At 37.3% G+C, this 18,985-nt stretch overlaps 1 protein-coding gene across 3 annotated transcripts in view; it reads right to left on the bottom strand.

Moving 5' to 3' along the window:
- Window positions 1-417: 417 nt before the first annotated feature.
- The window catches only part of TRPM3 (transient receptor potential cation channel subfamily M member 3), a 305,116-nt gene continuing 286,548 nt past the window's right edge, over window positions 418-18,985 (bottom strand). For all 3 annotated transcript variants that reach the window (XM_048503482.1, XM_048503483.1, XM_048503484.1), the window contains 4 exons: window positions 17,376-17,526; window positions 16,320-16,519; window positions 15,557-15,689; window positions 418-9,114 (listed from right to left, as the gene is read on the bottom strand). In XM_048503482.1, the coding sequence (XP_048359439.1) occupies window positions 7,665-9,114; window positions 15,557-15,689; window positions 16,320-16,519; window positions 17,376-17,526 (1,934 nt within the window). In that variant the 3' untranslated portion in view covers window positions 418-7,664. The remainder of the gene's footprint in view (window positions 9,115-15,556; window positions 15,690-16,319; window positions 16,520-17,375; window positions 17,527-18,985) is intronic.

Genomic DNA, 18,985 nt, shown 5'->3' with positions numbered 1-18,985 from the left:
GGTCACGTAATTAATTCTAGAAACGAGTGGTTTCTGAAAGACTCCACATTTAGACACACATAATGACATAACAGACTACACGCTCTGTCCAACAGTGCTAGTATTGGTTATGTGGAAGAGTGGGTAATAAAACTTAGTTCTCCAGATCAGAATCCGCTTCTCTCAGTCACTATATCATGTTGGCTCACAAAGATCATTGGAAATATTTTTTGCTTCTTTCTAATTAATTATTCTGAATCAAAACAATGATATGAAAGGATGGTGGCAGTTTTGCATATTCATCAAATGCAGAAAAGCAGGCATGCCAGGTACCAGTGATAATAAATTGACAGTGTGATAGTGGTGGCACAAAAACCTTCCATTGTTTGACCTGGATGTTGAAAATTGACTGCAAATAAAGGGACTGGGGGACTCTCATTTTGTTTTGAACGACATCCCTTTTTTATTGCAAAACATTTGTTACAGAAATTTCAAAAGTCCTACTGCAGCAATTGCCAGCTTCTTTTTATTATGTATCTAAATATACAGCCTAAAAGTGCATTGTGAATCCAGTAGAACTTTAAAAGGACCATTCTCCTAGATACATATATTATATGGTTGAACAAATAAAATCCTCTAGGAAATAATTTAAAATTATGTTTTCCTTGGCTATTTTTAAATAAATTTCTGTGTAATATTTGCAAATGATACTCTTACTAATATATATTCTATTGGCTGATAGGGTAGGTTGCAAACACTGTTCCAGACAGCAATAGCAGCACAGAAATCCCTTCATACTGGACAATCATAATGATCAAAGAAAAATATCTCTTTAAAAATCTCATAATCACAGAGTGAATCTCATCATCTCATCTACAAGACATCCACATCCTCTCATCTGCAATATTTCAGTTATTGTTTTAATATCCACAATGTCCCCATTCTGCAACTGTCAGGCAACTGTTTTCCAATAAACATGCACAAACCATATTAAGGAGCAAGAATAATGGGTTTCCTTGTAGATTAAATGAAGGCAATGCCTTTTGTTTAAAAAAGGGGGGACAATTAGGCTTCTTACACCAATTTCTGCTGAAATAAGGCTGATCTAGTCCAATGGCTAAGGTGCTTTTGCTGATTCAGTCCATCTAGCTTTACGTTACCATTTTCAAACCAGTAAGGCAGTACAGAGCTGAACAGTCAAGTTTCCAAAGTATTTGCAGCTATACTGAGGCACATCCAAATTATTGCCCATAACCAGTGATTTGCTTCAAGTGCAAGAGCTTCCCATAAGCACTCAAGAGTTTTCCCACCCAAAATAGTTTTCCAGCACATAGCACATAGGATTCTAGATCAGAGCATGTGTCCATTAAAGACTTTACTTTTACACCTGAATGAAGCTATCCATTAGAAAAGTAAAAGATGGGCTCATGCCAAATGCCAGCGTGCACTAAAGACTATAAATTAAAAGACCTGTCACAAACATAGTCCCCTGAATATAATCATGCTTTTTAGGTACAAATTATTTGGATTTAAAGAGGACTGAGAGAAAGAATTGATGAAACCTGCACAGATATTTTCTTTTAGTTTTTTCCACACCAGTCCATTGGAGATGCAGAATTTGAGTTGCCATGAAAAAGAAAATAATGGTCAGTGCTGGGATTTTTCTTTGGTGTTTTCTATGGGTTGTGATACTTTGGAATTTTGATGGACCTTTGAAGTTAAGGACATTTTGACAATTCTTTGAGGGATGGACCACAAAAATGATCCCTGCATGGTAACTTATAAAGGAACCCCATTTTGTTGACCTTTTATAAAATCTGAAAATATACATTTCTCTTCTTAAATGGGCACATATGTATATATATGCATTTTTTTAAATATCAGAAACATCAAAAACTCTTAATCCTGTATAAACCTTGAATTTTTTAACTGTTGGAATCCAATAACTTGTAATTTCCTTCAACTGATTCTTGAATCCATGAAAGAAACAACCTGAGAATATGGAACAAAGCTATTTCTTACTTAAACTATTAACAATTTTACAGCAATATTTTATCCATTCTTACTGGGCTTAATCCAGGTTGCTGAGCTACTAATATATAATTTGGTGAGGAAACAAAACAAAACAAAGCAAAAATAAAAAGGGCATTCATCTCGTCAATTCAAATTGTTAGATACTTTATCTTCAAATCAGTTGTTCTAGAAAGTTTTCCCTGACATTACTGGGATCTCTTTGAAACCATTAGCTTGAAGATCCTAAATATTTGCAAAAACACATCTTCCTGTAAAACCAGTTCTACAATGGCAGGATTGGGATGTAAGGCTCTTTGCAGTGTAAGCTCTGACTGCTCTATATAAACACAGGCTTGCAAAACTGAATAGGTCTCAGTTTTATATTGCAAAATATATAATATTCACCTGCCTTTTCACACAATAATTATGTTTCCTATTGCACCTAAACCCTGAGAAAGAGGCATACATCTTATACAAACAAGTACAAACATACATCTTTCTCCAGGCTTAAAAAAGTGAAATGTCTGGAGTATTTAGAGACTTTGATAGATAGATGGGTTTTAATTTTTTTCTGACAAATGTTACAATTTTGTAATTTGCACTTTGCTGCTACTTAATCTAAGCTAAAGTTAGTTATGAAGTATGACAGTATTATTTCAGTCAGACACCGTAGGTTCAACACCCACATGGATCAATATTTCATTTCATATAATATTAAACTGTTGTTAAAATCAATTTCATTAAAACTAATGTATTGTAAAATAAGGTAAAAGTCCAAAATTATTCATTAATTGCAACTGGATTCATTATTACAGGCAGGCAATATTGAAATATTAAACCGCATAGCAGTCCAAAGGAATAATGGAACAATGCATGCATTTTAATCGGCACAAAATAAGACTGAAATTTAAGGAAGAAACTGTTTCAGTCATTAACACACTATTATTGTGAAAGAATCATGTGCTATAATTCAATATCTAGGACATGTGTATACCCAACTATAGAATAGCATCACTTAAACTGGAAACAACAGAATGAGTCACTATATGAAAATATTTTTAAAATATTGTACACTGCTTCCTTAATTGTCCAGCGTATGTAAACAAACAACTAACTCAATCAAGTTTTTAAAATATTACTTTAAAATTAGTTATATCTTTTGCATAACATGCCAGTTTGTTCTCTCACATGATCAAAATGCTCTATCACAGCTCACAGTGGCTCATTGGAGAATTATATGTCAGCTCATAAACATCAGTGGTGGAAGTTATATAGAAGAAAGTGAAACACACAGCAGCTACAGATTGTGACTCCCCAACAAATGCATATTGTATAATGTTGGCAATTTTGGGCTAGCAGAACATGTGTGGTATTACTGAATGTTACAGGCTAATTAACATTTGACAGTACAGCGCAGGGTCAAATGCAATCCTATAGCATTCACTAACATGACAACATGTCACCATCAGACTGGATAATACATGGGATACAAATATTTCATAGTATAGTATTAAGAACATAAAATATTGGAGCATCTGATTATCAAAACCAGTTGGTGGTCTCCTAGGTATCCTCATGACAATGCGGCTTTTCTCTTCATTTCAATGTTAGGCTGATATTTATCTCGACTTTCAGGATCTCCTCCTATCCTCAGTCCTTTGGATAAATGAGGCTACACTCATTTTTCCTTCTTCTACCCAGAAACTAATGCAACAGTTGATACATGATACTAAAATGGGTGTGTACTTGTATTTTACCACTTCACTCAGCTAAGCATGGCACCTAGCAAAAGCAGTAGTGCTTGAGGAAAAAAGAGGTCTCTTTTTGTTGGGAGAAGGCCCCACACTTAGCTGAGCAGAGTGGTAGGATACAACCAGTGCGGTTAATACCTCATAAAAACTATGTTCACAGGACATATTCACAGGAACCGTCATAACAGGTATAATGGTTTAGAAATAACTGGAAACATTTTTAGAAAAGTGTTTTTTACAAACAGGTAATTTGAATACACATTTTTATATCCCCCCACATATCCATAATGACATATTTTGAAAGCAGAAGAGTAAGGTTGTGCCCACATCTATGTTTCCAAATATAGTAGCGTACTCCAGTAGTAAAATACTTCACCCCAGTTTACTTCACTGGGTCATGGTTATGATGTAACAACAGACCATGATTTTGTTGTTATATCATCAGACATGGATGATTTTGGGACTTTTGTGCTCCTTTTCTTTTCTCCCCCTTCTCTCTTGTGCTTAGACCTTCACAGAAAACTATGGTCCATTCTTTTTCCATTAAAAAAAAAGATTAAACCATGAATTGCAGTTGGGTTTGGGGGGAGAAGAACAAACCATAGTTTGTTAAATTCAAACAAAACAATACACTTGGTTTGTTAAAGATACATTTAATTTTTGAACTCCCTGACCATATGTATCAGTTGGCCATGTGAATTTTATAATTGGCCCTTGACCGTACAAGAGGAAGCTTGGGCATACTGACATTAAATATTTAACTATATTCTTTACTGTTCAAGTAACCTTGCTATTTGAGAGCATGGATATGATCACAACCAAAGATTCTTGATTCCTTCTACTGGGGATTTAAATTTTAGTTTTACTTTAATTCTTCATACAACATGTTGGCTTGCAAAGAATGTAATTGTAAGATGATTCTGTATATTTTACTTAAAGAAGTGAATGACAGAATATTTATGGCTGTTTTTCTGACTAATGTGTGCTAGAGAGGGAAGGGGTACTGCCAAGCTGGAGAGTCAAAAAGTATTGTCATAAAAAAATATTACCAGCATACTAGTCACTGAGCTGGAAAAGAGAGAGCTAGTTAGCTGAACAAAGGATCCTCCTTTGCAACAAAAGTAGTATGACTAACAGCATCATAATGTTGCTACCTAAAGTGACTGCCTAAGATCAACCAGTGAGTTCATGGTGCAAGTAAAAATTTCCAAGATTCTGAGCCAATACATTAACCACTCCACTATAGTCACTCAGCTTGCTCTCAGAATGGATATTTGCCTCTTTTCCTTCTTGAAGTTCTTTGTAAAGGATAGGGTACTGTTTAAAATAGTGTGCAAGCAGCAGAATTGAGAAGCAGAAGATAACAAATATGGTCTCCTTTCAGGTTGGGCAAAGTGGCCTTCCACTGTGAATTAGAAACAGATTGGCTGTAACATGTGGAATAAATTTACATTTTTTTTATAGTTCTGGGCTGTCCAAAAGCATGAATAAGGCAGCATGGAGTTACATTTTAATAATCCAAATGAAATTTAATTCAACAGATATTGGCAAAACAATGGGAGGCTCTACTGTCAAGCAGATTCATGTGAAATGATTACAATGAGCATGAAATAGCCTTAGAAGAGGAATTAAAATGGAAAAGCATCAGAGAAAGAACATTTTAGCTAAAATCCTAGATGTAGTGGCCAAATATATGCCATTGTACAAGACATATGTATCAGAATGCTGTTTTCTTTTAAACTAATACTGGCCCAAAAAGTATTTGAAATCCCAAGAAAAAGGACATACTTTGGGTGTGATTTAAACAGGGGAAACAGGACATAAGAAAGGGTTAAGTGACCCCTTTGCTGAAGTTTTTATTAAGCAACAAAACGTTGAGGATGGAGCCTTTTTGGATGTAATGTCTACTTAGCTTTGTGAAAGTTGGCACATTTGAAGCCATTTATCAAGGAAAATGCATTGCTTTGTCCATGAGGTTTAACAATCAGCACATCCTAAGTGATGTTTGTCACGCACTCAGACCAGGCACAAATACTTCTCTTGATCTATGACAAAAGATTTCAGAAGAGAACACTGCAAATAAACCGGGTAACTATAATAGGACTGTTAGATTAATAAAAGACTCTAGTCAGCTGGCTGTTTTTGTTGTTTTTGTATTTTAAATCAGCATGCAACTATGTTCAAAAAGTGGCAGTTTATAATGTTTTCTTTCATCTGTTGATAAACTAGACAAATATAGACATCCAGAGTTGAATGCTTATACTTTATGGTGCTTAATCCTCCATTAGAGAGCTGATAACACAAAATATTTTAGGTTGAGATTATTAAAAATGCTTAAAGAAATTTAGTCAATGTCCAATTGAATGCAGATTAATTACCTCAAAGCTTGTTTTAAAACCCAACGTATATATTAATCAGGAATGAAGCAGAGTGACATGTATGCATGGGTGTAGTATTGTACTACTTAATTATTACATTCTTTCTTTAAATGTGTTTCATAATTAAGGTGGCTTCTTCTGGAGGGCACTGTAATCTTGTTGCTGTATTACCCTGCGTTATCAGCAGTAATTAGCCACCTTCAACCCCAGGGGTTACTGCAGATTCTGTTGGAGGAGAGGCCTCAGAGTTGGGGTGGGGGTGGGGGTTGGGGAGTGGCTCAGCTCTTGAATTCCTGGGACAGGTTTAATATCTTGCTATTTTTCCTTTCTGTACAATGGAAGCATATTTTATAGGAATGGCTTTTGCAGTCATCAGAAATCTTAATTTCACTTTGGTGTTTTAACTAACCTCTAAAAGTCTTTGTTTGGTCAGAAAAGAACATCATTCAACATCTCCAGTTGTTCTGTACTCATCCAAGATCACACCATGTGATAAACTTCCACACAGTACTATAATTATTGAAATGTTGTTACAACCAGGCCTGAACAAGAAATAATGACAGCTCAATGGTGGAAAAGTTAGAACAAGATGGCAATGACTCCTTCCCCCAAGTCACAATTAATGCAAATACAGGAATAACAGTATGGAAGTGTTGCACAGAACAGTGTGAGCATGAAATCAGTCCTGCTCCTATTTTCACCAATTTAGCATAACAGTTTGACAAGGTTCCATGAAATATTTTCTAAACTGAGGACAAGTGATGATTAAAAAAATAAATATTTACTGTTCCAGTTAATTACATTCATCCTGAGCTTGCTCAACTGTGCTAAAATGCCTGTTTAGTACAGGAAATCATGTGAGTATTTATAATAGAAATTCTTCCCTTTCAATCATGGTGCTATACAAAAGGCATTTCTTTTCTTCCCTTCTTGAAAATATAAAGATTTGTGGCACTAGCAGTTAATACAAAAAAGAGACAGGTGAACTCGGGTGATTGGTAACTTGTTCCACTTTACATTGATCAGACAGAAATATAGGGATGTGAAAAGACTGAGGGAATTTAAGATCGGATTTGCTTTTGGTTCTTATAGAATAGTACAAAGATGCCCTTCATAAACCATTACAACAATGGTTCTGGTGTAAAAGTCAGCATAATCAAAATGAAAACATTACCCTCTTAATATGTATGTGTTTTGTTTTTCTTTGTTTAACCAATATATTCCTTTTCTGAAAAGCATATTTCTGAAATTAATCACTCATGTATGCATGATGTCATAAAGGTTTTTTAAAAAGTAATGACTTTGTCACCCCTCCCCTCCCCTCCCCTCCCCTCCCCCCCCCCATTAAGTGCAAAGTTCAACAAGGTCAAGATATAGAACTTCAGTGCTTGGCACAGAGATCACCAAAGTGCTAACTTGACTGGTGGCAGATCCAGTTGTTGCTGACATGTTATGATCTGAGGTTACATCGTTCTGCTAAGGAAACAAACTGGACAGCAGACAGAATTCTCAGGCAATTCGTCTTGTTACACATGTGTTACCCCTAACTGTGCTTGTTTTCAAAACTATGGAAGGCTCCTGTTCTTGAGAGTCTTCTCATAGACAAGGTGTCCCCCCTGTTCTCTGGTTTGGATGACTTGCTCCTCTGGAATGTATTTCGGAGACTTGTCACATTACGCTGCCTATCAAGTTTGTCACTGATAGAATAACTTTTCTTTGTGTGTGCATACAACAAATTGGATTCATCTGCAGAATAACTGTTGGCCCGCTCTATTTTTGGAAGTGGTATATTATTGGACAATGTTCTTGATGTATTGCTACTATCTTGAGGAGACAAGGAAACCGCTCTTTTGTCTTTGGTTTCGATATCCTCATTATCAGAGCTTGGGTGACTTAGTTCTGCTTCTCTCTCTGGGTGACAGCATCCTAAGTCATCTATCTTGTCTCCATGAGTTCCAGGGAAACTGGACCTTTCTGAGATGGTTTGAGGAGTACTGACACACCTGGTATCTATGCAGTCTGTAATGCTTGTATACTCTGCTGTTTTGACTGGAACTCCAAGGCTGCTAAAGTAGCTTCTAGAAGGAGAGAACATGAAACTTTGAGATTTGATGATAGGTGGTTCCTCCAGAAGAAATGGAGAAGTAGCCAAGTATCGGCTGCTTTTAGATCGCTCTAAGGCATGATACAGGGGAGGGTCAGAGTCCCAGGGATTTTGAGTGTCTGTGATTTGTGAATAGTCTGAAGAAAAAACTCTTGTTTCCATTGAAGAGGGGTCTTCATAATCAATACTCTTTCCTGAAATTTTGTCACCAGGAGTACCAGTTACATAGGCGCTACTTGAGAGAACACTAGAGGCTATCTGGGCTTGAAGAGCTGGGTCTCCAGTTCCAAGTATGTTCATTGAACTGTCTAGGGGTTCTATAACAGACTGCAGTTCATCCATGGCAGAGACATAAATGTCTATGCAGGAGGAAGGCCTTCTGAAGTCTGGGGCAATCGATAGAGTGCTTGTAGGCACTACAGGTACTTTTTGCTCTTTTGACATTGAATGAGAGCTACTAGCACGATGGAGGCTCACTGTCCTTTCTTTAAAAATACTTTCAAACTTTTCCAATGCACACTTGTCCTTCATGTTCATTGCATAGAAAGAGTGACTTCGTAAGCGGGGCATTACTGTTGGAGAGGTTGGTGACATAGACTCTTCTCCAGGGGGATCAATACTCTCTTGAAGTTTATATGCATTCCCTTCCTGGCTGTTGAAACTGCTCTGTCTGACAATGTAGGCTGTGTCAGTACAGTCAGAGGATGTTCGAGAGCGTATTTTAGTGGTTTCTCCTCTGTCCAGGCCAGTCAACTTATCTAATGCTGTAGCCATTCGCCCTATCATATCTTCCAATTGAGCAAGCCGGATGTCTACAGTCTGAAGTGAAGCTTTCATGCAGTGCTCTCGTTCATTTACTTCTTCCAATCTCATAGCCATATTCTCCACCCTGGAAAAGAGAGGGACAAGCATATTTGTTTTATTTATCAATGTACCAGTTTATTTCGACTAGACCAGCATATACAAATACATAGCACACTGTTTGATCTTAAAATACAAACATTATTAAAATCAGTACTAGAAAAATAGTTTTCTGTTAATATAAAATTCACAAATTACGAGTTACAAGTTAAATCAATGGCATTAAAATACAAATTAAATAAAATCTATAAAAATTTAGACCTTTTTATAACTTTAATTTTTTTCTTTTTTCCTTCTACAGTACCTCCAAGCAAACTTGGCTACATTTACCGTTATTTATTTGTCTGTTCCATTAACCAAAATTGAGATGAGAGTTTTCCTTTCTCTTCCAGGATATTTCATCAATATTGGGCCCTTTCCGCATGGGCCAAAAACGACGGCCTGGGGGCGGTAAAAACTCCGCCCCCAGGCCGCCGTTCGCACAGGCCGTTCGCACAGGCGACCTGACTGCCCTCCCCCTCCCCCAGGGCGGCGTCAGGCCGCCCTAAACAACAACCCTTTAAAGGGTTGTTGTTGGGGGAAAGCGTCTTCCCGGCGGCGCAGTGCGAACCGCGCCGCCAGGAACACGCTGTCTCCCTGCCCCGTCCCACTCACCTTGTCCCCGTCGTCGCCTGCTGGCCGTCAAAGCCCCGCCCAAGCTGTCCTCCGACCCCTGGAGGTCAGAGGGCAGCGTGGGCGGGGCTTCGACGGCCAGCAGGCGACGACAGGGACAAGGTGAGTGGGACGGGGCAGGGGGAAGAGGCGGCTCCGTGCGGAGCCGCCTGCCGTTTGCCGGCCTCTGCTGAGGCCGTCCGCATGCGTGCATGCGAACGGCCTTCGCCTCCACGCCGGCGGAATTCTCGCCGGCGTGGAGGCGACAGGGAGGCCGTGCAGAAATGGCCTCTGATTAATAAAATTATGCCTTTCAGTATCTAACAACTTACAATCAAAAATAAGGTGTTCAATAGTTTCTAAAGAGCCCTTGTTGCACAAGCATTTACATTCCTCAGGGGATTTTTAAAGATATTTACCAGTTAAAACTAGTGTTGGTGAAGCCTTATGTCTTATCAACATAAAACTTTTCCTATACTGAGGGTTGTCTAGAAAATTAATATATTTTGTCATTTTGGTTTCTTTAAAATTACTTATATCAAAAAAGGGGCTCTTAAGTCTATTTATATCATTATATCTTTCTACATCTTCAATTCCTTGTTTAATTAACAGTTTGATTATATTCAGTTTTTATCACTGTTTCTATAGATAGGCCATATGTCCTCAGCTTTAATTCTACTTTTTGTCCCCAAGGAGATTTATATGTATCTTTACTGATAAGATGTTTTAGACCTTTTGAAGTGTCAAATATCCTGAGCCAGTACAAAAAACTTGCTTGCCATATTCTAGCCTCAATTGAAATTAGGCCAGCATTTTATTTATCAATGGTCAAGACTTCTAACACTGATCCCAGCATAGTGCCCATGTTTCCTGTGGCTATCTCTAACCTTGGTGATAAAATTAACAAGGTTTAGAAAGGAACAGGAAAACAAAACAAAACAGGGAGTTTTGTAGCCAGCAGATTTACAAGCAGATGTGGGGTTCACCTGAGGCAGGGACATAACAGCTATGTTCTCTTGGTTTAGCCATAAGCTTTAAATCTTTGTGCTTTGTTCAAGTATCCAGACTCATGCTGGCTACTTTTGCAGCAAGTGCAGGAAAAGCAGATGGGTTCCCCGATTTTTCTGGAGGTGCTTTTTGCATGAAGTTTGCTTTTTATCAATTTCCACTCACTTGTATTCTTTCTGCAGTTGCTTTGTTCTATTTCTGAGCATCATCACAACATCACACTGATACTCCATCCCCTCTCTTTGTTCAACAAGACCCCACCTCCACATCCCCTGCATCCACATTCCACCCTCCCCTCCTTCAAATTGCCTGTCAATCAATGATACACTGAAAATCAATACAATTCTGTTATTTTGCTTGTGTCTGTTGACAATGAGCCTTTTATAGTTAAAAAATAGTTTTGGATGGTCCTGTTTATTTTCTTTCAAAAGGTTGGATAAATGTTTTGAAATTGTTCTAGATTTTGCTATTGGAGAAGGGAATTTGTCTTTTTCTCTCTCACGTTTCTGTTTAAAGATTACTTTTGCCCTATCTGCCTATCTGCTGTTGGTGTTCATAAATATTTTAGGAAGCATCAAGTCCTCCCACTTCCTAATCAGATTTTGATCGCCATTTTTAACCACTGTGTTAAAAAAAAGTAAAACCAAAGGATGATGATAATGCCTCCCAAAGGAAAAAAAGCTGTCAGTTTGCAGAGGTGGTAGATGAATTGTAATGGCTACAATTTGGAGCCAAGATTATATGCTTCCCAGGAAAACTTTTTAGTGGGGAATGATGGTGACCCACTTGGAGATGTGTCTTATAACTTATAACTGGGGGAAACTAGCCAAATGACATAAATGTAGAAAAGGTGTGAGTGAGGCTGTGCAGGAAGCAAACTGTCTGTGGAAACTGAAATCAAAATCATCATCTGGACCATTCCAGGGGTTTTTAGTGTCCTAGACAGCCTGTCCCAGCTCCCAAATTTTCACAGCCTGACAAAAGTAACATTAGGAAGAAGACTGCTTGAAAAACTCAACTGTGTCCCTACTTGTAATCCAGAAAGGAGTTGGAAAGTAACAGTGACAACTCCACAGTACACAGGCATGTTGGAACACCTCTTTTCAATGGATTACAATATAGAACTTTTATCTGGAAGACAGGATTGTCCAAATTAATGTCCATTTTCAGCAGAAATAATTTGTTGTGAATTTTCAGATAGGGTTTACCTCATTTTCTTAAGTGCACGTTTTATTGCAATGCATTTAAGTAAAATAAATGCATTAAAACCTTTTCCTTTTCAGGAGAGCACCATGAAAAAAGGGAAAATAAAGGAGACAGAAAATTCAGTGGTCTTAAAAAACCTGGAGAAACAGTTGCAAAGAAAACCCAGAAACAGACAACTTAAGGAACAATTAGATCACAAAAGAAAAGAATTACAAAATAATATATGGGAAAAAATAGCAGGTAATTTAAAATTTGTAAAACAGAAATATTTCGTTCAGGCTAATAAGCCAGGAAAATGGCTGGTGACTCAGATTAAAAAAGAGAAAGATTCCAGAATTATAAATAAAATAAAAATAAAAGAGGAAATAGTGTCAGACCCAGACAGAATCTCAAAAGAGCTAAGGGATTATTTCTTAAAGCTATACAAACAAGACACTACTCCCAAAGAAAAGATTACAAGTTATTTAGACAACAGCAAAATATTGAACTTCACTGAAGAACAAAGAGAAAGATTAAACAATATAATTACAACACAAGAAATAATCTGGGCAATTAAAAACGCTAAAAAGGGCACAGCACCAGGACCAGGCGGACTTTCTATATTATACTATAAAACATTTTTAGACATCCTAGCACCTCAATTAACAAAAATCTATCATAATATATTAAGGGAAAGCATAATACCAACATCCTGGGAGGAAACCCATATTACAAAAAACCTAGATTCCTCAAACCAGTGATTTTCGACCAATAGAACTCGTTAATAATGATTACAAAATTCTTATGGCCATCTTGGCTAAAAGACTGCAAATTATAACTCAAGATTATATAAATGGTGACCAAGCAGGTTTTATCCCAGGAAGAAAGGGTTCAAAAAATGTCAGGACAGTGATAAATATTATAGAAAAATTGAGGAAAACTCCAGGTGATACGTTTGCAATGATGTTTGTTGACGCTGAAAAGGCGTTTGACACTGTCAACTGGGACCTTATGAAATCGCTGTTAATTAAAATGAAAGTCGGGGACTCCTCCTTAAATGCAATAGAGGGTGTGTATAGAAACCAAAACGCCAAACTGAAAATCAATGGAAAACTGACAGAAAGCTTTAATGTAGAGAAAGGGACAAGACATGGGTGTCCTATTACGCCTTTGCTATTTAATATTGTCCTAGAAGTTCTACTGAATACAATAAGAAATGATAAAACTTTGGACAGTCTTAAAGTGGGACATAATAAAATTAAACTACAAGCTTAAGCAGATGATGTGGTCCTTTTGGTAAACAACCCTGAGAATTTGCTGAATCCATTATTATAAACTATATCCAAATATGGACAGTTAGCAGGCTTTAAACTTAACAAAAATAAAACCAGAATACTCATTAAAATTTATCCAGAGAAAGAATGCAAGATCTAACCACCCAAACAGGAATTCAAATTGCCAATAAGGTAAAATACCTAGGAATAGTCTTAGAAAAATCAAACAGGAACCTCTATTCTAACAACTATGAAAAAATTTGGAACGAAATTAAAGCAGATCTTAAAAGGTGGGAAAAATTATCAATTACGTTAATGGGTCGAATAGTCCTAATTAAAATGATGGTGCTACCAAGGATGTTGTATCTTTTCCAAAACATACCAATTATTATAACAGCTAAAACTTTTCAGAATTGGAGACGGACAATATTACAATTTATATGGAAAAAAAGCTAGAATTAAATATTCATCTCTAATTGATACAAAAGAGAAAGGAGGTCTTACTCTCCCTGACCTCAAGCTTTATCATGATTCATGTGCCTTAACATGGATTAAGGAATGGATATCCTTAGAAATTGAGCAAATGTTAAAATTAGAGGGACGAGAAAATGCCTGGGGGTGGCATGACTATTTGTGGCCAAATAAGAAAAAACAATTAACAACTTTAACGATCATATAATAAGAAAATCACTATTAAATACCTGGAATAAATATAAGATGTAACTTTACTTAAAAACTTCAGTTTGGGTTTCAAGGCATGAAGCTTTACAAGGGTACCAGGGCAAAGATGATAGACTTTGGTTAAGATATTCTGATACCCTTTTATGGGATAATAGCAAACCGACCCTTAAACCAAGAAACTTAATAAAAATTGGTGCTGAAGACTGTCACTGGTTCTTGTATTTACAGTTAAAAGAAAAATTCTCAAAAGATATGCAAAATGAAAAAGCTCATAACAGTTTCGACGAACTAATATGGGACATAAATGATAAAAAATTGATCAGTAGAATTTATAAATTCCTGCTCCAGATAGATTTGGAGCATGAACTATAAAAGATGTAATAGTTAAACGGGGGCAGGATCTAGGTAAAAACATCTATTATGAAAAGTGGGAGGAAGCTTGGAAAAGGGCCAACAGATGCACCCTCTGTATGGACTTAAAAGAAAATTACCAAAAAATATTCCACAGATGGTATATAACACCACAAAAATTAGCTCATATGGATAAAAAACATTCACCATTATGTTGGAACTGTGGGAAAAGCCAGGGTACATACTTTCATATGTGGTGGTCATGCCCCAAACTTAAAAAATATTGGAAAAAAAATTCACAAGATTTGACAAGTGATTCTGGGACACAAATTCCAGATGCTCCCAGAAAACTATATTTTGGGAATATTTCAGGACAATATAGCCCCATCCAATATTAATCTATTTTTTAATCTTTCCATGGCTGTGAGACTACAGGTAGCGAGAAAGTGGAAAAATACCAAAAGCCCAAGATGCAAAGACTGGTTGGACACTGTACTAGAATTAAGAAATACGGACAGATTATCTTCCATCATAAAAGGAATAACCAGGAAAAAATATGATTCGACGTGGAAACCTCTGGATCAATACTTGTCAAAGAGATGATAAAACAATTATTTTTATTTTGTTAGAATTGTATTGTTAGAACCATATGTTAAATGGTTGCTGAAACTAAGTTCTGCAGCAGCCCTTACGCAAACTTACTGGGTATTACACCAATTGTAGCCCTGATTTAAAAGGTGACACAAATGTATGGACGGTTAAGTCCAAAGACTTAATATGAACAAGGTGAACCCAAGAAAAAAAATGTAAATCTCGTAAAGGCCAAGAAGCCAAGTTGGAATTAATTATCTGGTTAAAACGCAATGCGTGAATTTTATGTTTTTTTCTTTCTCTTGGATTTTAGTTATTAATATTAATTTGTCTTAAACTCTCTTTTTCTTCTTTCTCTTATTCCTTCCTTGTCTTCCCTATCTCTCTTCTTTATTTAGGTTTTGCGAGATGTTACGATTTTATGTAAACTCTCTCACTCTTATCCCTTTCTTCCCCTTTCCTTAGCTTCCTTTTCTCAAACAACAGAGCCTCAAGACCTTTGGACCATTATAGAAAATATTGTGTGAATGGCATTCTAAGTTGTTTGCTACAACTCTGTATAACACTCCTTTTAAATCTCCAATAAAAATATTTTTTAAAAAACCTTTTCCTTTCCCAAATAGTAGGAAATGCTAGGAGTGAAAATAATAGAAAATAGTAGGAGTTTTCAAATAGCTAAGAGTGACAAATTCAAACTATACTCTTTATAGAAAATAAAAAGCAAGGTACCTTTCAGATGTAACACGGATTCTTTCATCATTGGAAGAATTGAATCTATCGTCTTTCTCTCTGAAATATTCTTCTATGCATTGCTCCTCAAAGTCATGAACTTTCTTCAGTTCATCATCTGTTATAAAAAGTTCTGTACAAAGCATAGCAGGCAATGATAAACCAGTAGTTTATGAAAAATTAACAATCCTCATAAGACTTCACAAGGTGCTGCCAACTTTAATGGGGTTTTTTTTGAAAAAATCAGTAATTTTCAAATTCATAACACCAAACTTTATGCATGAAAATATGGTTTCCAGAGTAATGGCTGATTCTGCAAGGCAGCGCTATATCTTCAAAGTTGGGTAGTACAAGTAGGGGACCCACAAAACTCGGAATAAGAAAATTCCATACCTCTATACCAGTCTCTGCCTTCTCTCTCTTTTAACATCCTCCTCTGTTTTCCTCTATTTTTTTCTAGCCCTTGCCTCAAGTCTACAGTGCCTTTCTTTGCAGGCTTTTTGTACCCCTCTCTCTCTTTTCCATATTTTTCATGCTATCTTTTTTTGCTTTTATCTGGATGGCTCAGATTAGTCTGATATTATTTGTCTTTTTGGTGATTCACAGTATCCACACATCTCTCTTTAATGATACTTTAGCCTTTTATGCCAGTGCCCCAGTTATGATCCTTAGATAATCTTTAAATTTAGAGATAACAAAGAAAATCTTAATAGGTTTCTCTCCCTTTTACAGATCGGCAAAGGATAAACTGAGTAAAACTTACTCAAACCATAGTCTGTTTCATCTGGGTCACTGTCATGTTTTCTCCACCTGCAGCATATATGTTGACAGATCATAGTCATGTGACTGAAGATGATCAGAGGAGGGGGTAAGACTGGTCTTTCATGGAATGTCATAATAAGCTGATACCTCTGAAACTTCCATACTTGGTTTGATATGGATTTAACTTCAAAAAATGTATTGCTAGGAGAAGAAAAGAAGAAGAAATTGATCTCTGATAAGAAGCTGGACCTTCTAAGATTTCATATGCAGTGCTAGGCCAGTTCCACATAGTGGGTTGGCTCCAAACGTAATGTTCCTTTGATGGAATAAAACTTTTCTACCTTCCTCTTCCTACTTCACTACACAAAATGCTGCTCCTGGGGGACAGGGTACCCTGAGGAATATTGGGGAGGGGGGCTGTAGTGGGAAGGGAAGAAATTGCCAGCTTAGTTTGGATCCAACCCAGTATCTGGAAACAAAGCTGAGCATACAACAGACTTGAAGCTTCAGCCAGTCCTGACTGTCTGATCAAAATACCTATCTAAAAGAGATGTTTTCAAGTATCCAGCCATGTTCAGGCATTACATTTTTAATTTAACACTTTTAAAATCTTAGGAATACACTGGCCATCAGAATAGGCCATAAGAACTGGAACAATAATAAAAGTATTCATAAAGTTTTGCAAGTACAATTCCATACAATGCATATATATATTGTCAACTCTGACTGGGTTCTGAAATTGCAATGTAAAGAACAAACAGTTCTCTTTCCTCTGGGGCCAATGTGACTTGAAAACCCTGAATAGTTAAGAGCACCCATGCAGTGGCTTTTGCAAACACCAGCATCGTTGCTTCATATAAAAGAGAGATTATCACAGCATGGTAAGGAGGGAGGGGTCACCCAGAGTTATCCTGTATGGGTTGAAAATTTCTTGTGTTATTTCAGTGGCATGGAAAACAGTGGCATTGCACATTCAGTACTACTTTGCACAACAGTTATATTATAAGTTGCTGAAAGTTTTTTTTAAAAGCCATATATGCAGGGCTGTAAAACTTACTTAAAGACAGCAATGAGTAAGTTCACTAGAAGGATGTTTGCAACCAAGAGGTAGCAAGCCATAATGGCAGGAACAATCCATGCTCCTGTTTTGCAGGGTGGTAGCTGGATTATTTTACCATCCTCTCTTGTTTCATTTTGACCACAAGGAGCTGAAAAGAAGCAGGGAAGAAGGGGAGTGAAAATGAATCCTAATTTTCAAAACTTTTAACCAAAGTTTTACATATTTAAGAACAAAGTTTATTGCAAAAACTTACACATCACTGGAGATGATCCACCAACCCTACCCCTTTCCAATAGAAGATTTGATTACAGGATCAATTACTTAGAAAATCTATCACAAAATCCTTTGTTGCTGACTTTTGAAACTTTTTGTTCAAGTGGATTTTTAAAGAGAAACAAGAAGTTTTCAGAATTATTTACTTCAGTTGCAGCTATCTGTCTTTTTTCCTCATTCTTTACTATATCCTCCATAAATTTGTTTGGTAATTGTGAACATGAACGTGAACATACAGCCCTTGAAAAAAAATTCTCTGCTACCCTACACACAAATTAAAGAGGATGGGGCGGTAATATTCACTACACAACACCAAAAATAAGACATCATTGAACCAGTGGAATATGAAGGAATAAAGGTATGCAGAAGCAAAATGAAGGTGCTGGGTTTTCTGATTGTTTTGGGTTTTCTAGGCTTTGTGCCATGGTCTGGTTGTTTTTTGCTGCAAACTTTTTGGCTGCATCCACGGCTGGCATCTTCAGAGGCATGTCATGGTAAGATGTGTTTCTTTCCATGGCACAGAAACACATTTTTCTGTGACATGCCTCTGATGTGGGTGAATTGTTAGGAGCAAAAACTACCAGACCACAGCCGCACAGTCTGGAAAACCTATAACAGCCAGTTGATTCCAGCTGTGAAAACCTTCAACAAAATACATTGCTGGGACTTTCCTCCTTAAGGACACATCATTTCCATTACATGAAGGACTTTTGACATCATTCCTAGAAACAAGGTAGGGGTGGGAGGAGACAAGCAAAAGCATCTACTGAAAGTCTCTGGCATGTGTTTGGTAGACCACATAGCTGACAGGGGTTTCATTTTGGATAATTGCCATTTATTTTGAATGGGAAACAGAGAAAACATATGCAGTTCTCTAACTCACTGGTACATTTTAGTAAAGTATCCCCACCTCTCATTTAAGTGTGATCCTCACGCCCGCAGGAGTCTCAGTTGACGGGGGGTGCCTGGGAGTCTCATCCTGACCCACGATGGCCTTCAGGGCACATGGAGGACTGGTGGGCAGGTGAAGTGCCTACCCGATTGCAGGCTTAAGGGTGGTGCAGTTATCCCCGAGTCAAGGATCTCGCTGACCCAGGGGGAACAGGGGAGCTTGTTTGGGCTACCCCCCAAATTTATTAGTGCCCCTCTCAATTTTCCCCCATGGCGTTTGCATACACCAGGTTTGTTGGGGGGGGGCATTTGGAGCTTGGGGTGGATTCCCCCCCTTCCCTCTGCCCTATACGGGTATCGGCAGGGCTTCCTGGGCTTATGGCCTTTGCTGCTACGGTTGAGACGGTGGTTTCCCGTCGGCTGGTGTATGGACTTACTGTGAG

This window comes from Sphaerodactylus townsendi, linkage group LG07, assembly GCF_021028975.2.
Source record: "Sphaerodactylus townsendi isolate TG3544 linkage group LG07, MPM_Stown_v2.3, whole genome shotgun sequence".
Classification (NCBI taxonomy): Eukaryota; Metazoa; Chordata; class Lepidosauria; order Squamata; family Sphaerodactylidae; genus Sphaerodactylus; species Sphaerodactylus townsendi.
This window is presented reverse-complemented; position numbering and strand designations above follow the sequence as displayed.